Source organism: Ochotona princeps, chromosome 25, assembly GCF_030435755.1.
Source record: "Ochotona princeps isolate mOchPri1 chromosome 25, mOchPri1.hap1, whole genome shotgun sequence".
In the NCBI taxonomy this organism is placed as follows: Eukaryota; Metazoa; Chordata; class Mammalia; order Lagomorpha; family Ochotonidae; genus Ochotona; species Ochotona princeps.
The window spans coordinates 18738534-18757064 of record NC_080856.1 but is presented as its reverse complement, the minus strand read 5'-3'; the positions used below and the strand labels follow the sequence as shown (position 1 = coordinate 18757064).

Below are 18531 nucleotides of genomic sequence, written 5' to 3'. Positions count from 1 at the left end.
AAGCTCCAGCCCCTGCTCAGAGACTCTGTCATCCCAAACATATAAGACCTTTTAGCAACTGGATGTCACTTGTCAGGTTTTATTCTTTTAAGCTTTATTTATTTATTTGAAGAGTTACACAAAGGATGAGCGTCGGGGGGGGGCGGAAGGGGAGAGTGAGAGAAAGAAAAGGGAAAGACAGAGAAAGATTTTCTATTCTTTGGTTCATTTCTCAAATGCTTTCAGTGGCCTAATGGGGCTGGTCTGACTCCAGGACCCAGGAGCTTCTTCCAGGTCTCCCACATTGGTGCAGGAATCCAAAGGTCTGGGCCATCTTCTACTGCTTTCCCAGGCACATTAGCATGGAGTTGAACCAAAAGTGGAACAACCAGGACTAGAAACAGCATCCATATGGGACACTGGTATCACAGGTATTGGATTTACTCCCTGCCACTGTCTAGTCCCCACCTTTTAGGTTTAACACTAATGAATCAAAAAGAGCTCTCTTTCCTAAACTTCACACTGTTTATCAAGCTGGACAAGACAAGCAAAGAAAACAACTTTCTTTGCTTTTACAAAGAGACTGTGTGGTTTATCCCTCGTTATCTCATTCCTTTCATTAATCTTTTAAAGCATAAAAGGCAGACATTGAGACTAGCAGTTGGGACTCTAGTAGGATACCCAAATCCCACATCAGAGTGTTTGGCTTTGAATCCTGGCTCTAGCTTCCTGCTAATGCAGCTCCTAGGAGACAGCAGGTGACGGCTCAGGCAGGTATGCTCCAGCCACTTATCTGGGAAACCTGCACTGAGCCATCAGGTTTTTTTTTTTAAAGATTTTTTATTATTATTGGAAAGCCGGATATACAGAGAGGAGGAGAGACAGAGAGGAAGATCTTCCATCCGATGTTTCACTCCCCAAATGAGCTGCAACGGGCCGGTACGCGCCAATCCGATGCCGGAACCAGGAACTTCTTCCAGGTCTCCCATGCGGGTGCAGGGTCCCAAAGCTTTGGGCCGTCCTCAACTGCTTTCCCAGGCCACAGGCAGGGAGCTGGATGGGAAGTGGAGCTGCCGGGATTAGAACCGGCACCCATATGGGATCCCGGGGCTTTCAAGGAGAGGACTTTAGCCGCTAGGCCACGCCGCCGGGCCCGAGCCATCAGTTTAAAACAAAAAGGGAAACAGTAAGAGGGATCAGAGGTAGGATTCAAACCCAGTTTGTCTGGCTCACAGGTTGTCTTCGTCTCACTCAGCACTGCCCAGTGTTCCTCCAGGCATAAACCTTGCCTTGTCCCTTGCCTTGTGCACAGGCAGGTTTGCAGGTTTGTATGGATGTCAGGACTAAGAACTGCTATAACACTATTAAATGGTTAAGAGGTGACGGAAATAGAACTGCACATATTTTTTCTGTTATTTAGAAGAAATGTGTTGCCCATAGATATCATTCATTGGAAACACATTTCCTTAGTTTTATTATTTCTGTGGTTATCTTTTTTTTCCTTATCACTCAGCAAAAATTGGGAAGCTACATTAACATTTTGCTTGAATTTAGCAACTCCATAAAATCAGATAGACACCTGCAAAGTCATTTCAAATACACATGGAACAATTTTTGCCCAAGCTTACAAGCATAGACTATAAAACATGTTATAGCACTGTATTTTCTGCTTTTAGAGTTTGCTAAAATTTATTTATTCCTGTCCCTCCCTCACTCCACCAGAAGGACAAAACCTCTCAGAATATTGGTCAGGAAAACAGAGAATGGACAATGGTTGTGGAAGGACAGCTGCAGTAAATAGTGGGAAAAGACCAAGATCCACTCAGTTAAGGCACTGGACACATGACTTGCAGAACCAGTCTTCCAAAGGCCAAAGGGAAAGAAGGTCCTCTGGCCATTTGAGCATGAAGAGAGCAAGGCAAAGGGGGAAAACCTGAGAATCCTGCAACATGAAAGAAAATTGCAAGTTGATAAGACTCACAACCACTCCAACCATGAAAACAACTTACTGAGGTGTCTACACTTTGCTAGAATGGTTTTTTAAAAACGCTATCAAGCTAGAATTTGCTCAATGTCCCAATGACATAAAACGAAGAGAAAAACACCCCCTAAACAATCTTTAGTCAGAAGAAGACTCAAACTCCAAAATAGTTTCAATACATTCAAGAGAGCAACTGAGAATGTGAGACCTACCATAAGCAGGAGTACAAAGTCTGTGAACAGGAATGGCAAAATCAGGGGAAAAATGAAAAGAGAAGTACGTTGAAATCAGGAAGGAAATTAAAGAAACAGATAAAAGTAGCCCAGGAATTAAATAAAAGGTGAGCAAAGGAAATTATCTCAATGGAAAATTCAGTAAGAGCATTGGAAAAATGCAGGAAAATGTGTAAAAGTAAAACGGTAGAAACAAGTAGAACTAGCCAGCCAGACGGCGAATGGAGGGAAGCAGGGCCTTGGCATGAGGACAGAGAATCTTCAGCCATGTTGTGTGTTGAAGAAGAGCTAAACAGGTGTTTCCACGACCTCTAGGACATACCTGACCAGATCCCCTACAATTATCCTTTCCTTATTAACCTATGACACCCTATAACCAGGTATTTATACTGCTCCTGCAATGGCCGAGGTATTAGAGCTGGTGTGGGCATTTTGCCTAGTGCTTAGGATGTCCCTTGAGATGCTCTCACCCCACATGTCTGAGTTCACTCCATGGCACTACTTCTGATTCTAACTTCTCGCCGGTGAATATCCTGGGAGACAGTAGGTGAGAGCCTAGGTAGTTGGGCCCCTGCCTCTCATGTAGGACACCTGGGTGGAGTTCCCAACTCCCGTCTTCATCCACTGTGGGCATTTGGAGAGTGACCGGTTGGTGGGAGATCTGTCTGCTTTTCAAATAAATAAATAAAATGATACATTTAAAAAATATTACCGCAACCAGAATGCTAAAGCAAACAGCAGTTTGAGTGAAACTTTCCTCGGATAAGTATGGTTCCAGTCCTCTGCCCACACACAGTACTGTCATTGGTTGTGTGAGTGCCTTGGCAGTTGCCTAGCCTGGCATCTCAATAGTAACATTAGGGAACTTGCCTTGAAGATCCTCTTGCTTCATTTTCAACTCCTGAGCAACTCCACTTACTAAGCCAGGGGGAGCCCCAGAGCTAAGTTTGCTTTGTTTCTGTTCCTAAGGCGCTTAGAGTTACAAGAGCCTCTTTCCACTATGACCAACCAGGTACTGTGCTGGATGATTCTCCTTCAGGCAGGTGAGTCCTGGGTTCAGGGAGCAAATTCCTGTCCCAAGCATCCCAGGCTGCAAACCTAACCCTTTTGCCAAGGGCAGCAGCATAGGTTCCCTCCCTCACTGTGCTCACATGCCTTTCTGTTTCTTCCCCAGGAACCGCAGATGGTGGAATAATTCAGATCCCAAAATACCTAATCAGAAAGGAAGGACAGGATACAACCATGGAGTGTGAACAGAATTTGAATTATGACACCATGTATTGGTACCGACAGGACCCAGGGCAAGGCTTAAAACTCATTTATTACTCACTAGTTGTCACAGATGTTCAGAGAGGGGACCTGGCTGAAGGCTACAGTGCCTCCCGGGAGAAGAAGGAATCCTTTACTCTTGCTGTGACATTGACTCAAACGAACCAGACGGCTGTCTATTTCTGTGCCACTAGTATGAACACAGTGAAGCACAGCCACCTCCTCTCCATGCACAAATATGTCTCAAGGCCTGCTTCCCCAACAGGTGGCTCTTCTCTTCCCAGTCGCCAACATGCCATTCACAAACCTCAAGCAAGCATTCATTGAAGCTGCCACCATGCAAATACTTAATCGTCTTGGAACTTTATTAGGGTCTTGTGAAACTTCACTTATTCACAAAGTTGGCTTACAAATACAGACCTCATATGTATGCACACTCATGATATTTCTCTATCATATGTATTCATATATATCTGTATAGCAATCTAGATCTTTCTATAATGTGTGTCTTGATTTAAAGATATGTATCTGCATCCAGTGCTGTGATGTAGCGAGTTAAACCATTATTTGCAATGCCAATATCCCGTGTCAGAGAGTCAGAGGGTCAATTTCAGTCCTGGTCTTTCTCTCTCTCTTTCTTTCTTTCTCTTTCTTTCTTTCTTTCTTTCTTTCTTTCTTTCTTTCTTTCTTTCTTTCTTTCTTTCTTTCTTTCTGATTTATTTTTGGGCCTGGCACAGTAGTAGCCTAGTGGCTAAAGTCCTCACCTTGAACATGCTGGTATCCCATATGGGCACCAGTTCTAATCCTGGTGGCCTTGCTTCCCATCCATCTCCCTGCTTGAGGCCTGGGAAAGCAGTCGAGGACAGGTCAAAGCCTTTGGACCCAGCACCCATGCGGGAGATCTGGAAGAGGCTCTGGGCTTCTGGCTTTAGATCGGCACAACTCCAGCTGTTTGGGCTGCCTGGGGAGTGAATAATCAGACATAAGATCTACCTCTCTGTCTCTTCTCTCTGTATATCTGACTTTCCAATAAAAATAAAATAAATCTTTTCTAAAAAATTATTTATTTTTGTTTGAAAGGCAAAACTTACAGAGAGAAGGAGACAGAAAGAGGAAAAAAAGGTCTCCCACCTGCTGATTCACTCCCCAAATAGCCACAGCGGCCAGAGCTGAACTAATCTGAAGCCAGGAGCCAAGAGCTTCCTCCAGGTCTCCCACAAAGGTGCAGGGTCCAAAGAACGTGGGCCATCCTTCATTGCTTTTCCAGGCTATAAGCAGAGAGCTGGATCAGAAATGGCATAGCTGAGACACAAACCCATATGAGAAGCTGGCACCACAGGGTGGAAGACTAGACAACTAAGCCACGATGCCAGCCCTGAAGTGTTTTTATTTTTAATACTCTCAAAAATATCAGATAACCTGAGTCAGTTTTGCTCTGTGGATTTTGCCTCCTGATATAGGAAATTCATGGAATACCTAACCATAGTGCACAAGCCATGGCTCCATGCAGCTGTTTAAATCCTTTCTGGATTTTTTTTGCCCATATATTATGTGGAAATTTGTCCTATACATAACCATCCAGAGGCCAAAACTATAGAGAATGGAAAGGATAGTCATGCGCAAATGGGGTGTAAAGCAGGCTGAGAATATGGCATAATGAGAACTCCATACTGTCATTGAAACTTGCATTCTCTCACAGCAGGAAGAAAAACACAGGACATGTGGTTGTACTAAGTACATTGCAAATATCCTCTACATCACTCTCAAGAGTTCAGGTTGTCAAGGATGTTTGTGGCCATAGTACACCTTTCTTGCTCACTCATTACAGCAGAAGTCCAGTTCTAGTGTGAGTGATCCCATTCTAAGGAGACCCCACACAAAAGGAAAGAAAGAAAGAAAGAGAGAAAGAAAGAAAGAAAGAAAGATGCAGCCACAGAAGCATGCAAATGTGCCCAATAAAAACATTGGTATTTGTGTACGGCAATGGTTGTTCTGTTTGTTCCGGAACATGCGATGTCACTACAGTAGAACATAATTTGATGGGCTAAATCTTAATCCCACATTTCTTTTTAAGCAACATATTTTAGAGAAACAGAACTAAACATTAAGTATAAGTACAACCATTTGGATGTTAGAAAGATGAAAGTATAAAGATCTTGGAAAAAACTCTTCTTTTTTATTACTGTGTATTTCCCAGGTTGATCCACTGAGCAAGTTTATCCAGCACATTCAAAACAGAAATGATTCCTCATCATTGCTGGAAAGTGTTTTTCCAATATTTGGATTGATCTTTACTATAGCAAAATAATTTTAGTTAAATTATCCTCATAACTTCCACAGTGACTTACACAATGGCATACTTGCTAAACAAATATAATTTTTAGAATTTTTGGAATAAAGAGTTTAGATATACAAAGGGAATTGTCATGAGATCAATATGTCCTTGAGAAGATGAAGAAAAGTCTTCATTATGGGCCCATTATGATCACTCAATAGCTAAATCCTCAGCTTGCAAGTACAAAACCAGAATGGGTACCAGTTTGTATCCTGGCTGCTCCACTCCAATCCTGCTCCCTGTTTGTGGTCTGGGAAAGCAGTAGAGGACCCTGCACCTACGTGGGAGACCAGAAAGAAGTCCTTGGCTCCTGGCTTCAAACTGGGTCAACTCTGGCCATTGCAGCCACCTGGGGCATGAACCAGTGGTTGGAAGATCTTTCTGTCTGTCCTCCTCTTTGTAAATATGATTTACCTATCAAATAAAAATAAAATAACTCTTTAAAATAAAGAGATAAGTGTGGTCAGGGAGATGGATGTGACTTGCCTCAATGGCAAAGAGCACCGCCAGGGGGCAGATGAGAACATCTTCAGAGCTTTATGTATGATGAGTCACCAGGCTCCCGGACTGGGAGAGGAAGATGGAGTGTGTTGTCCCACTGTTCTTCAGAGGAGCTGGTGTGAGGCCATCATTGAACATGCTGATACTTCTGCTCTTTCTGAGGCCTGGTATGAGCCATGTTGCACTGGGAGTTCATGTGTGGTGCATGTGTTTGTAGGAGTGAAGGACTGGGTGGGCACTGCAGGCTGCTTATTCTGATCACGGTAGAGGGTGAGAGCCACCAGGTAGTGGAGATGGGGCTTATGCGTGTGAGAGGAAGAGTGCACTAAGCAGAGTGGAATCTCTAAAAGCTGGGAGGAAGGTGAGCCAGGGAGTCTGAGGTTATAGCCGATCCTGCTCATGTTGGTCCCATTTCTCTCTCTGAACTCTGTTTCTGTAGATTCTGGACTTGATGCACTGGTCTTGCAAACTCCCAGCAGGGCTATCCTTAAGAGTGGAACCTCTGTGAAGATCGAGTGTCGCTGTGTGGACCTGCAGGCCACAACCATGTTTTGGTATCATCAACTCCCAAAACAGAGCTTCACACTCATGGCAACTTCCAATGCGGCCTCCAAGGCTGCCTATGAACAGGGTTTTACTGAAGCCAAGTTTCCCATCAGTCACCCAAACCTGACCTACTCATCTCTGGAAGTGACAAACGCTCATGCTGAAGACAGCAGCTTCTACTTCTGTGGTGCTAGTGACACGGCGCTGGGCTGAGATCACAGTCCTCAGCAAGAACCTTGGCGGGAACCCAAGCTCTCCCACCCATCAGATCCATCAGACAGGAAGGAGGTGTGCAGACAGAAACCACAGCTCCTCTAATTGAAACATCTGTGTGTGTGTGTGTGTGTGTGTGTGTAAATGAGAGCCACAGAGTAAGAGAGCTAAAGGTACAGAGAAAAGAGAAGGAAGAAAGGAGTGGGAGAGGTTCTGGATGTGGCGAGTGGAGGAGGTGCAGTGAGTGCGCCATGCAGAAGGGGAACTGAATTGGCCTTGTGATGTGGCCACCTGACATTGAAATGCCCTGACAATGATAAATCCTGAATGCTTGCCCTAACTCTGCCATATGTTTATTTATTTATTTATTTTTTTTAGGAAAATATATATATATATATTTTTTTATTATTTAACTTCATTAATTACATTGTATTATGTGACACAGTTACATAAATACTTGGGTTCTCCCACCCCTCCCCAAACCCTCCCACCATGGTGGATTCCTCCACCTTGTTGCATAACCACAGCTCAAGTTCAGTTGAGATTCCCCCATTGCAAGCATATACCAAACATAGAGTCCAGTATCTTATTGTCCAGTCAAGTTCAATGGCTTCTTAGGTATACCCTCTCTGGTCTGAAGACATTCAATTGACTGGGATAATACTCTGCCATATGTTTATTATATGCGCTCAGATAAAGCCATACTTCATCTTTGGGTAGCTCTGAAGACGTTTTTGTAGGTCACTGTGTTTTCTGTGATAAGCTTTGGTGACAGGGCTCCAGGATTATCCAGCAGAGTCTTGTCACCAAACTACTTCCTCAAGATAAAGAACATGATGAGTAACCATGCACAAAGCTACTTAAAGAAGAGTTTGGTGACAGCTTCAAACTCAGAACTTTGACTGATAAAAGACCAGATAAGATTGGGAACAAGATGGGACAGTAGCCTCTCACTGCAGCTTAGACAAGAGCATCTGTAGAGGAGGTGCTGGGGTGCAGGTGCTTGCGAAAGGCATTGTGGGAGAGAAGGCAGGGAATCTGTAAGGAAAGCCTCATACAACAGGGCTGGGCTGGTCTCTGGACAAGAAATTTCTATTGGAAGACAGTCGTTAACTAAGGGAGTAAGGAGGGTAGCCTTTAGAAAAATCATTTCATGAGGGAAATCAAAGAACTGCTTTGAGCACACATATGTTTAACCCAATAGAAAATGAGCAAAAGGCATTAACAGACATCTTTCTGTAAGAGTATCTGGATAGTCAAAGCAACATTAATCAAAATCAAAAAAAGATTTTCTTCATGAAATTTGATAAAATCTACAATATAAATGGAAAAAATAGAAGTATGGGCAAGATGGAAGTGTGAAATTAAGTGAATTTCAATACCAATTATTATTTTATTCTGTAAGATAATGAAAGAGACAGAAATAAATAGATGAGTAGGAAATCATGACAGATGGAAAGGAAGCTCATGTATATATTTACATGGGACAGAGCTATCATTATTGATATACTGGGAATGATTTTATACCAAAAAAGTTATTCTAAAACAAGTTTCCCATATAAGGAAAGATAAATTTAAACCCTTCTTCACAGATTAAGCCAAAATAAATTATAAATGGATTGTCTGAATACAAATTCAAAATGCTGCAGATGAAGAATAATTTTATCCACTCAGAAAGAAATGTTGCCTAAGTGCTGTTTGCACTGGTATCCTATAGAGATAAAACACCTCTTGATAGGAGTGGAGATGAAGGCTTCATGAATGCACCCAGCATGTATCCTCCTGGCTGCCACGATAAACCAGGAGGTAAGTTAGGCCTATTGGTGCAGTGAGGGAAGAGCGCAAGAGCAGGTTGGCAAGGTTGTCCGATAAACCTGCTGCGGCTAGATTGGAAAGGGAGCCCAAAAAGTCAGCAGAAAAGAGCCAGTCATCACAGAGAAGCATGCAGCCCACAGGGAAAGAGGAGCAAAGGGAAAACAGGCCAACATGCTCAACAGGAAACTACAAAAAATTGGCCTGCAGGAAATAGAAACTGAAACCAAGGAGAGGCCAGCTGTTGAGCAAACAGCAGGGAAAGAAGCCAAGTCTGATGACTGCCATATATACTTCTCATTGATCCCTGACTCTTCCCTAATTCAGAGCAATATTATTATCTTGTATCGGTTATTATCAATATTATTATCGTGCATCATTATTATTAATGTATCAATATTACTAACTTGTGTAATTATCTTATAAATGCAAGTTTTCCAGTAGCTGTAGAAACACTTTTAAGAAGCAAGATTTTAAAAAAAACCAGCTCTATATGCAGACATGTACAAGGACACATTACTGCTCACGGTAGCACAAAAACTTAAGAAAAATGGAAGTCGTCATTTTAAAAAAATGTATAAAGTGAACGAATTCTGCATGTTTACGGTATTTCCCACCCTCCCCTCCATCCTGCCCAGGTTCTCAACTCACCCTTCTCCTCCTTTGTTTCCTTTTTCCCCTAATTTTCACAATGGCATGTTTTCATTTCACTTCCCAATCACAGGCCTAACACTACGTTAGGTAAAGCTATCCAACTACAGCAAGTTTAAAAAAAAAAAAAAAAACTATTATTCTTCAGGAGTAGAGACAAAGGCTGAAAACAGTTCAAGAGTGAAATATACATTTTATCCAATTACTATAAATGAATGTTAAATATTCATTAGAATGCCCTGTATGACTTGTCTGAAATTATGTGTAACACCACTAACTATTATCACAGATATAGCACTCAACAATGTCATAAAAAATATAAACAGGATGACTCTCCTGAGATAAATTTTAAAGATATAAATGAAATAATGTGTCACTAAATTAAACAATTAAAAATAATAAAATATATGTATGCCACAAGTTCCTACATTAGTGTTAACAACCTAATGATAAACCTAAATGCCAGGGTTGAGGCAGGAATGTGGCCTAGCAGTTAACAATAAGTTAGAATGCTGAGTCTCATATATTTGTCATAAATATGTTTTCTGTAGTAACATATTTAATTTTTAAGTATAAAGTAATGCTACATGATAGTCAAATGGTAAACTCTGATATTGGTTTAAGTACATGGAAAAATCAATAGAATATAGAAGTAGAGATAAATTTAGTGTAAATAAATGTTGAAATTCATGCATATTACATACTGAGCTGAATAATGCATTACCTGAAATAAAAGGGAAGGAACAAACCAGTAAGTATCTAATACAATGAATTTTTACCAAAAGATTTTATTGTACATAAAATGGATGAGTGGGTCACTAGAAAAAAAACAATAGTAAGCTAAAACTCATATCACTTGTCTACAATAGATAGTATACAGCCTAATCTGCTGCAGCCTATGACATGGCTTGCTACATGGAGGGGAAGGGCTGGTGTGAAGGCTGTGGGCGGTTATGACATCACAAGGAGCTTATTACTGGGGATGAGAAAGCCTTGCAGAACAAGCCGCCTGCCATTCCTCTCTCCCTGAACCTGCCATGGGCCTCAGGGTCCTCTGCTGGGTGGCCCTGTGTTTCTGTGCAGCAGGTAAGGCCCTCTTCTGGAACAGCTGCCTTCCTCTTTCAGCTGGCTGCACTTTCTCCTGTGGCTGCACTGACAGGCTCCCTCACAAGCTGCTTGCTCACCAGCATCTGTCTCCTTCCTCCACAGGTTCCATGAACACAGAGGTCACCCAGACTCCAAGACATGTAGTCAGAGGAATGGCTCAGAAAGCAAAGATGGAGTGCACACCTGTAAAAGGACACATCTATGTGTATTGGTATCAGAGGAAGCCAGAAGAAGAACTCAAGTTTTTGGTTTACTTACAGAATGAAAAAATTATTGAGAAAACTGAATTTATTAATGAACGATTATCAGTGCAATGCCCCAAAGGCTCACCCTGTAGCATGGAAATTCAGTCCACAGAACTGGGGGACTCAGCTACATATTTCTGTGCCAGCAGCCAATCCACAGTGCTCAATGTGAGCTTTGCTTAGAACACAAACTCAGCTTGCAGCCAGCTCAGGAAATGAGTGGTGCTAGGTTGGTAAAAGACACCTGAAACTCAACTTGAAAGAGCATAAATCTGAATGGGAAAATTGTGGATTTAAGGCAACACAACACATGAGTAAGGAAACCCCAATGGGGAACAAAGGCAAAAAAGCATGCTCATAGCTTCCAGTCTAAGAGATATCAGTCCTGTATCAGACACATCTCTCTCACGTTTTTTCAAAGTTGTAAAATGTGTGCTTTTCACCTAGAAAAATTCTGCCTGCGGGAACAAGGTTGATGGTGTGTATCTTTCATGGGCTCCTGGCCCTGTGATCTAGTACATTACTTCATCTGGACCTTGTCCCTCATTATGGCTCAGCGATAACTGCTTCCCACAGATGCACCCCCACTGGAAAGTTAACAGCTCAGAAACTTCTGTCTCCTGGTAATACATCAACTTTATTGATTCCTAACATTAAGTTAACTAAAACACACCTGCTTTAAAGAGAAGTTTCAATAATTTTCACAAATTTTATAATCATGTGATTATTGTGACAAGCAATGATGGTATTACAAAAGTGTTCCTGTTAGTCTTTGGTGTTTTTAAATGAATTGATGGTCAGAACAGCTGAGGATGATGCCAAGAGCCAGGGACATCCGCCAATCTCTACCCGCTGTGGCAACCTGATTCATCTCAGGTACATTAGCAAGAAATTGCATCAGAATTGATTTTTGCTTTTATGGTGTTTTTTCCTTCCATATGACTACAATTTTATCATTAAAATTGTTGCATATTTTTTCTTGGTTTTAACAACATAAAAAAATGAATGTACTTTTTAAACATCCATGAGGAACATCCTTAGTAAAACATATTTCTACAAGTTTTCACATCAGGTTCAAATTCCTCTTCAGATGCCTCAGCATGTTGCTCCAGAAGGCAGTGATGACTAGCAACCACATGTTAGCTCACAGTGTCAGAGTTATTTCCCACACAAACCTCTTACATGTTAGCGCTTTTCTGCTCTGAGGTAAAATATGCTCGTTGTGACACTCACAAGCTTTGAGAGCTCTACGAGGTGCATATTGAAATGAGGTTCCTCCTGCTTCTGAAAAGAAAAGCTCCTAGTTAGAATCACAGGGCTGTTCTACACACAAACCCGTGGTTGTGAAGGAAGAATTCGGGTACACCAGTTCTGAGCATCCAGGCTGTGCATCCCGCACTTGTGTCCCCTGCAGGTCACAAGCATCCCACCAGCCGTCTTCAAACACTGGAGGCCAACATGGAGATTATGCCCGGATGCAACAGAGAGGATGTGGGGACTCATACTTAATCTTGTTATGAAAAAAAATTCTAAGAAATAGTAGATGGAAACAGATGGCTATCCAAGCAGTTAAACATACTTGCATCTCATCTTACAATATCTGGGTTCGATACCTGAACCCAGCTGTCTGCTAATACAGAACTTGAGAGGCACCGCTGACGGCTGACCGACAGGGGCTCCTGCCAGTCACATGGGAGGCTTTCGTTGTGTCCACACCTCCTGCTTTTGGTCTGATCCTAACAAATGCGTTGTAGCCATTTGAGGGAAGAAATGGAACAGTCTCTGTCACTATTGAAAAACAAGAAGGCAACAACAACAGCAAAAAACATCTCAGGATATATGGAGAAAGTTGGACATCTAAAAATATTAACATGGCTAGGAATCTCAGCGCTAATTTCTCCTTTTTCTTCTTTTCAACAGTTTTTCACATTTATTTATTTTTATTCAAAACCAATTTACAAGGAAATGGAAAGTCACACAGATATCTTCTAGCTACTGGTTCACTCTCCAAATTGCCAAACAAGCAGAGCTAGGCTGGTCTGAAACCAGGAGCCAGGAAGTTCATCCAGGTTAACTAGGTGGATGAAAGAGCCCAAGGACTTGAGTTATCAATGCCTTCCCGGGTCGCAAGGAAGGGAGCTTGATGGGAATTGGCGCAGTTGGGGCTAAAACTGGCACCCATGTGAGATGCCGGCACCAACAGGTGGAGGATTGGTGTGTTGAGCCACAACGAAAGCTCCTAATTTCTTCTCTAAAAAGAAAAAGCCCTTATTATACATTGTTCCTCTTCATGCATCAGGCACTTGTTTTAAATATGTTTGAAGGAGTCCCTAACTTAATTCTACATGTGAAATATCTGTTATGTGATTCATACAAGTGTACTACAAACAGCAGAAGATGAAAAATAAGTTGATTTCAATATCAAGAAATTTTTAAACTCATGCATACCACTACATGGAAGTTGTATGACTCAACACAAGAAATGGAAGGAAGGAGACAAAATATCAAGGTGTACAAGTCAATGAATAGATAACATCCATATGACATGAATACAAAAAGAGAGAAATGGTAAATCAAAAGAAAAAGAAGAATGTGGGCTAAAACTCACACCAGATGTCCTCACCAGCAAATCAACCAGGTGAAAAATGTTCACATGCAGGGTGGAGAGCAGGATGATGTCACAAGGAGGTTACTGCTGGTGATGAGAAATCCTTGCAGAACAAGCCACCTGCCATTCCTCTCTCCCTGAACCTGCCATGGGCCTCAGGGTCCTCTGCTGGGTGGCCCTGTGTTTCTGTGCAGCAGGTAAGGCCCTCTTCTGGAACAGCTGCCTTCCTCTTTCAGCTGGCTGCACTTTCTCCTGTGGCTGCACTGACAGGCTCCCTCACAAGCTGCTTGCTCACCAGCATCTGTCTGCTTCTTCCACAGGCTCCACGGACACTGAGGTCACCCAGACTCCAAGACATGTAGTCAGAGGAATGGCACAGAAAGCAAAGATGGAGTGTCTACCTGTGAACGGGCATAGTTATGTGTATTGGTATCAGAGGAAGCCAGAAGAAGAACTCAAGTTTTTGGTTTACTTTCAGAATGAGCAAATTATTGAGAAAACAGAAATGATCAATGAGCGATTTTCAGCGCAATGCCCCAAAGGCTCACCCTGTAGCATGGAAATTCAGTCCACAGAACTGGGGGACTCAGCTACATATTTCTGTACCAGCAGCCAATCCACAGTGCTCAATGTGAGCTTTGCTTAGAACACAAACTCAGCTTGCAGCCAGCTCAGGAAATGAGTGGTGCTAGGTTGGTGAAGGACACCTGAAACTCAACTTGAAAGAGCATAAATCTGAAAGGGAAATTGCAATGACAGCATTTAAGCACATATGAGACTGAATCCACACACATACACACTCTCTCTCCCCTTTATTTTTTTTTGTTTTTCTCCTAGGCATCTACACATTCAAGTGTAACTATGGTGACCATGTGAGTTTATCACCTGGACTCCGATGGACCCTCTGATCCAGGGTGTATCCAAACCTGCACTTAGCCCCTCATTAATAGATTTATAACAGCTACTTCCCACAGACGTACCTGCCCTGAAAACTCAGTAGAAACACTCAGATATACTTCCTCCTCCTGGGAGATTCCCATGTGACTTTTTTTTTTCTGTCATGCAATTTTTAAAAGCAATTTCATTCATAAGATACACGAAATGTCATATCTACTTTAAGAATGCATTTGAATGAATTTTGACAAGTTCAATACACACATGATTCCTATGACGATAATATCCTACAAAAGTTCTCTTAGGTCTCTTCACTGGGGTATTACTGTTCATATATCTATAGATAGATGACTGAAGTATTTGAAAGACAAAATACAAAGAAACATATGGCACCCAACTGCAGGTTCACTCCTGAAATGGCCACAGTGGCCAGGGCTGCACCAGACTGAAGCCAGCAGCCTGGAGCTTCTTCCAAGTCTCCACATGTAAGTGAAGAGGCTTAAGTACTTACCGTCTTCTGCATCTCCCAAGGAGCATCAGCAAGTGGCTAGATGAGGATGTGGAGCAGCCAGGACTCAGTCACCGAAATAGATATCTGGCACCTCAAGCTCAGACTAACTTTACTAGACCACAAGGTCCTCATCACGTACTTTTTTAGTCACTTTGAGTCACATGGATACATATAATGAAACACATTTACTTTAAGTTGAAATTTCAATGAATTTTCACAACCTTTTTAATTTTGTGACTGCCATGAAATCAACTACAAATGTTTCTCAAAACTTCTCCTACATCTCTTTAATGAGGTCTATGTTTCTGTTTTTTGTTTGTTTGTTTGTTTGTTTTTGTTTTGGTAACACTGATTGAATTGAAAGACTGAACTTCAGAGGTAGAGAAAGGAGAGAGAGTTCCTCTGTTGTCTAGTTCATTCACCCTCAAATGAAACCAAGGGCCAAAAACACCATCCAATTCTCACGTTGGTGCCAGAGAATCAATACTTAAGCCATCATCTGCTACATTTCAGGCGCATTAGCAAGCAGTTGCATCAGAATTAAAGGTGTTTATCCATTTTCCTTCGATATGACAAACTTTTTTCCTGACTTTGTGTTAAGAAAATTACCATGAATGCATTTTTTAAACACTGACATGGAGCTTACTTACTAAAACATTTTCACAACTTTTCATATAGGGTTCAAATTCCAATTCCAAAATGCAATGATCTGTAACAGCCACAATGTTTGAACCTCCTACATAGTAATGCTTTTCTTCTCTAAGGTAAAATATGTTTACTCAAACATATCACAAACTATAAAAACTCCGCTAGGTAGACATTAAGATGAGCTTTATCTTGCTTCAGAGAACATATCTATGAAATATATGAAAAAAATAAAGATACATACACATATATAAACATATGTAGAAGGTACAGGACACAATCTATAGTGAAGCGCAAGACTGTAGAGAATTTGCTGCATCAGCTCCATTGGATTTTGTGCTTGCTCCCGCTGTAGGCAACGTCCATCAGGTGCACAGTGTTACTGAAAGACTGAAGGTCAGCGTGGGGATGCAATCCAGCGGGCAGCGTAGGAGATGTGGGAACTCTGTCATGTCTTTCACGTTCGACTGTGAACTTCAAAATGTTCTGAGAAACAGTTTATGGAATAGGCAGTTTATCTCACAGATAAAGATGCCAGTATCCATGACAGAATGTCTGGGCTCAACACCTGCCTCCTGCCTCCAGCTTCCTGTTGATACCCAATCTGGGAGTCATCAGTAATGGTTCAAGTGCTTGGGTCACAGACACCATTATGGGAGGCTTGGAATGGGTTCTCACCACCTGTTTTTTATCTGGTCCAGACTCATGTGTGGCAGGCACATGAGGGGTGGTCTGGTGGATGGAATCTTTGTTTACCTTTCTCAAAAAAAGAAGAAAAACTCAGGAACTCAAGCTTGTGATTGCATCGACAGAATGCAGGAGGAGAAATGGAATCTAAAACTGCAGCAAGGATAGACAACCTCAAGGACAGTGTCTGTGACACAAGCAAGAGTGTTCATTTTGTTACTCCTTGTCACTTACTATGTATTTGTCACTTATTATAAGAAGTTTTCCATTTAATTCTATTTTTAAGATTTATTTCTTTTTCTTGAAAGTCAGAATCACAGAGCAAGAGAGGGAGTGACAAAGAGAAACCTACCATCCAATGGTTTCCTCCCCAGGTTGCTGCCATAACCAGAGCTGAGCCATTCGAAAATCAGGAGCCAGGAGCCTTTTCCAGGGCTCCCACATGTGTGCAGGGATCCAAACACTTAGGACATCCTCTGCTATTTCCCAGGTCATCATCAGGAACCTGAATTGGACATGGAACAGTTGGGACAGAAATGAACCCATACAGCATGTCAATGCCACAAGCAGAGGTTTTGCCTAAGCTTCCACCATGAGGGACTATCCATTTAACTGTTACTGTAAGGTAGCTGCTATGTGGGAGATTTATCGCCAAGTTTGACTGATGCAAGTGTACTTCAAATAGCCAAAAAATGAACAAAATTGAGTTAAATTTTGTATAAAATAATTTTTAAAGATTTATTTATTTTTATTACAAAGGCAGATATACAGAGAGGAGGAGATACAAAGAGGAAAATCTTCCGTCCAATGATTCACTCCCCAAGTGACTACAATGGCCGTTGCTGTGCCAGTCCGAAGCCAGGAACTTCCTCCAGGTTTCCCATGCAGGCGCAGGGTTCCAAGGCATTGGCCCATCCTCAACTGGGCCATCCTCAACTGCTTTCCCAGACCACAGGCAAGGAGCTGCCGAGATTAGAACTGGCACCCATATGGGATCCCGGAGCATTCAAGGCAAGGACTTTAGCCACTAGGCCACTGCACAGGGCCCCTGTATAAAGTAATTTTGAAATGCATGCACACTATGCAGATTTCCAATGACATGTTATCTGAGGTGAAAAAGAAGACAAGATAGCAAACTTTAAAGGATAATGAATAAAAACATGAAAATGACTTTAATATAAAAAGAGTGCATAGTATCATTGCACAAAGAAGGAAAACAGCTGTCTTATCATTTCAAAAGCAACCTTCCCACCCACAGCTTATAAAATGTGTTTGCTCCACCTGCAGGGTAAGAATGTGGCTATAGACAGGATGATATCACAAGAACGTTACTGCTGGTGATGAGAAATCCTTGCAGAACAAGCCACCTGCCATTCCTCTCTCCCTGAACCTGCCATGAGCCTCAGGGTCCTCTGCTGGGTGGCCCTGTGTTTCTGTGCAGCAGGTAAGGCCCTCTTCTGGAACAGCTGCCTTCCTCTTTCAGCTGGCTGCACTTTCTCCTGTGGCTGCACTGACAGGCTCCCTCACAAGCTGCTTGCTCACCAGCATCTGTCTCCTTCCTCCACAGGTTCCATGAACACAGAGGTCACCCAGACTCCAAGACATGTAGTCAGAGAAATGGCACAGAAAGCAAAGATGGAGTGTCTACCTGTGAAAGGGCATATTCATGTGTATTGGTATCAGAGGAAGCCAGAAGAAGAACTCAAGTTTTTGGTTTACTTACAGAATGAGCAAATTATTGAGAAAACAGAAATGATCAATGAGCGATTTTCAGTGCAATGCCCCAAAGGCTCACCCTGTAGAATGGAAATTCAGTCCACAGAACTGGGGGACTCAGCTACATATTTCTGTGCCAGCAGCCAATCCACAGTGCTCAATGTGAGCTTTGCTTAGAACACAAACTCAGCTTGCAGCCAGCTCAGGAAATGAGTGGTGCTAGGTTGGTGAAAGACACCTGAAACCCACGTTGAAAGAGCATTAGTCTGGAGGAAAAGCATGCAAATCCCTGTTCTTCATGAGCAGAAAACAGTCTTTAACATAGATAATGGATACCAAAGTCCAAGGAATAGTTGGGAAGTATCAAGGCTCACGGTTGCCAATATGAATATCTGGCATTGGTATCCAGGACACCTCTCGTTCTCTCTTGCTTCCTTGATGTTTCTCCCAAGCTGTCTGAATCCAAACGCCCCTTTAAGACATATCACCTTGTGCTTTTCACATGGGAATTCTGTGCATTCAAGTGTTAAGGATGATGACCACTTCCACTGTGTCTTTCACGTGGACACTGACCCTGAGATCCAGCACATATCCTTCT

At 42.2% G+C, this 18531-nt stretch overlaps 5 gene segments (V, D, J or C); all 5 read left to right on the top strand.

Moving 5' to 3' along the window:
• The first annotated feature begins 3103 nt into the window (after positions 1-3103).
• LOC105942324 (T cell receptor beta variable 19-like) lies at positions 3104-3789 on the top strand. The segment is given in 2 exon segments: positions 3104-3236; positions 3368-3789. Coding segments are annotated over 2 exon segments (465 nt in total).
• Positions 3790-6366: 2577 nt separating this feature from the next.
• LOC131483331 (T cell receptor beta variable 20-1-like) lies at positions 6367-7057 on the top strand. The segment is given in 2 exon segments: positions 6367-6465; positions 6738-7057. Coding segments are annotated over 2 exon segments (408 nt in total).
• Positions 7058-10512: 3455 nt separating this feature from the next.
• LOC131483377 (probable non-functional T cell receptor beta variable 23-1) lies at positions 10513-11163 on the top strand. The segment is given in 2 exon segments: positions 10513-10606; positions 10730-11163. Coding segments are annotated over 2 exon segments (375 nt in total).
• Positions 11164-13581: 2418 nt separating this feature from the next.
• On the top strand, positions 13582-14140 carry LOC131483375 (T cell receptor beta variable 16-like). The segment is given in 2 exon segments: positions 13582-13677; positions 13801-14140. Coding segments are annotated over 2 exon segments (375 nt in total).
• Positions 14141-17575: 3435 nt separating this feature from the next.
• Positions 17576-18128, top strand: LOC131483376 (T cell receptor beta variable 16-like). The segment is given in 2 exon segments: positions 17576-17661; positions 17785-18128. Coding segments are annotated over 2 exon segments (375 nt in total).
• The last annotated feature ends 403 nt before the right edge of the window (positions 18129-18531 follow it).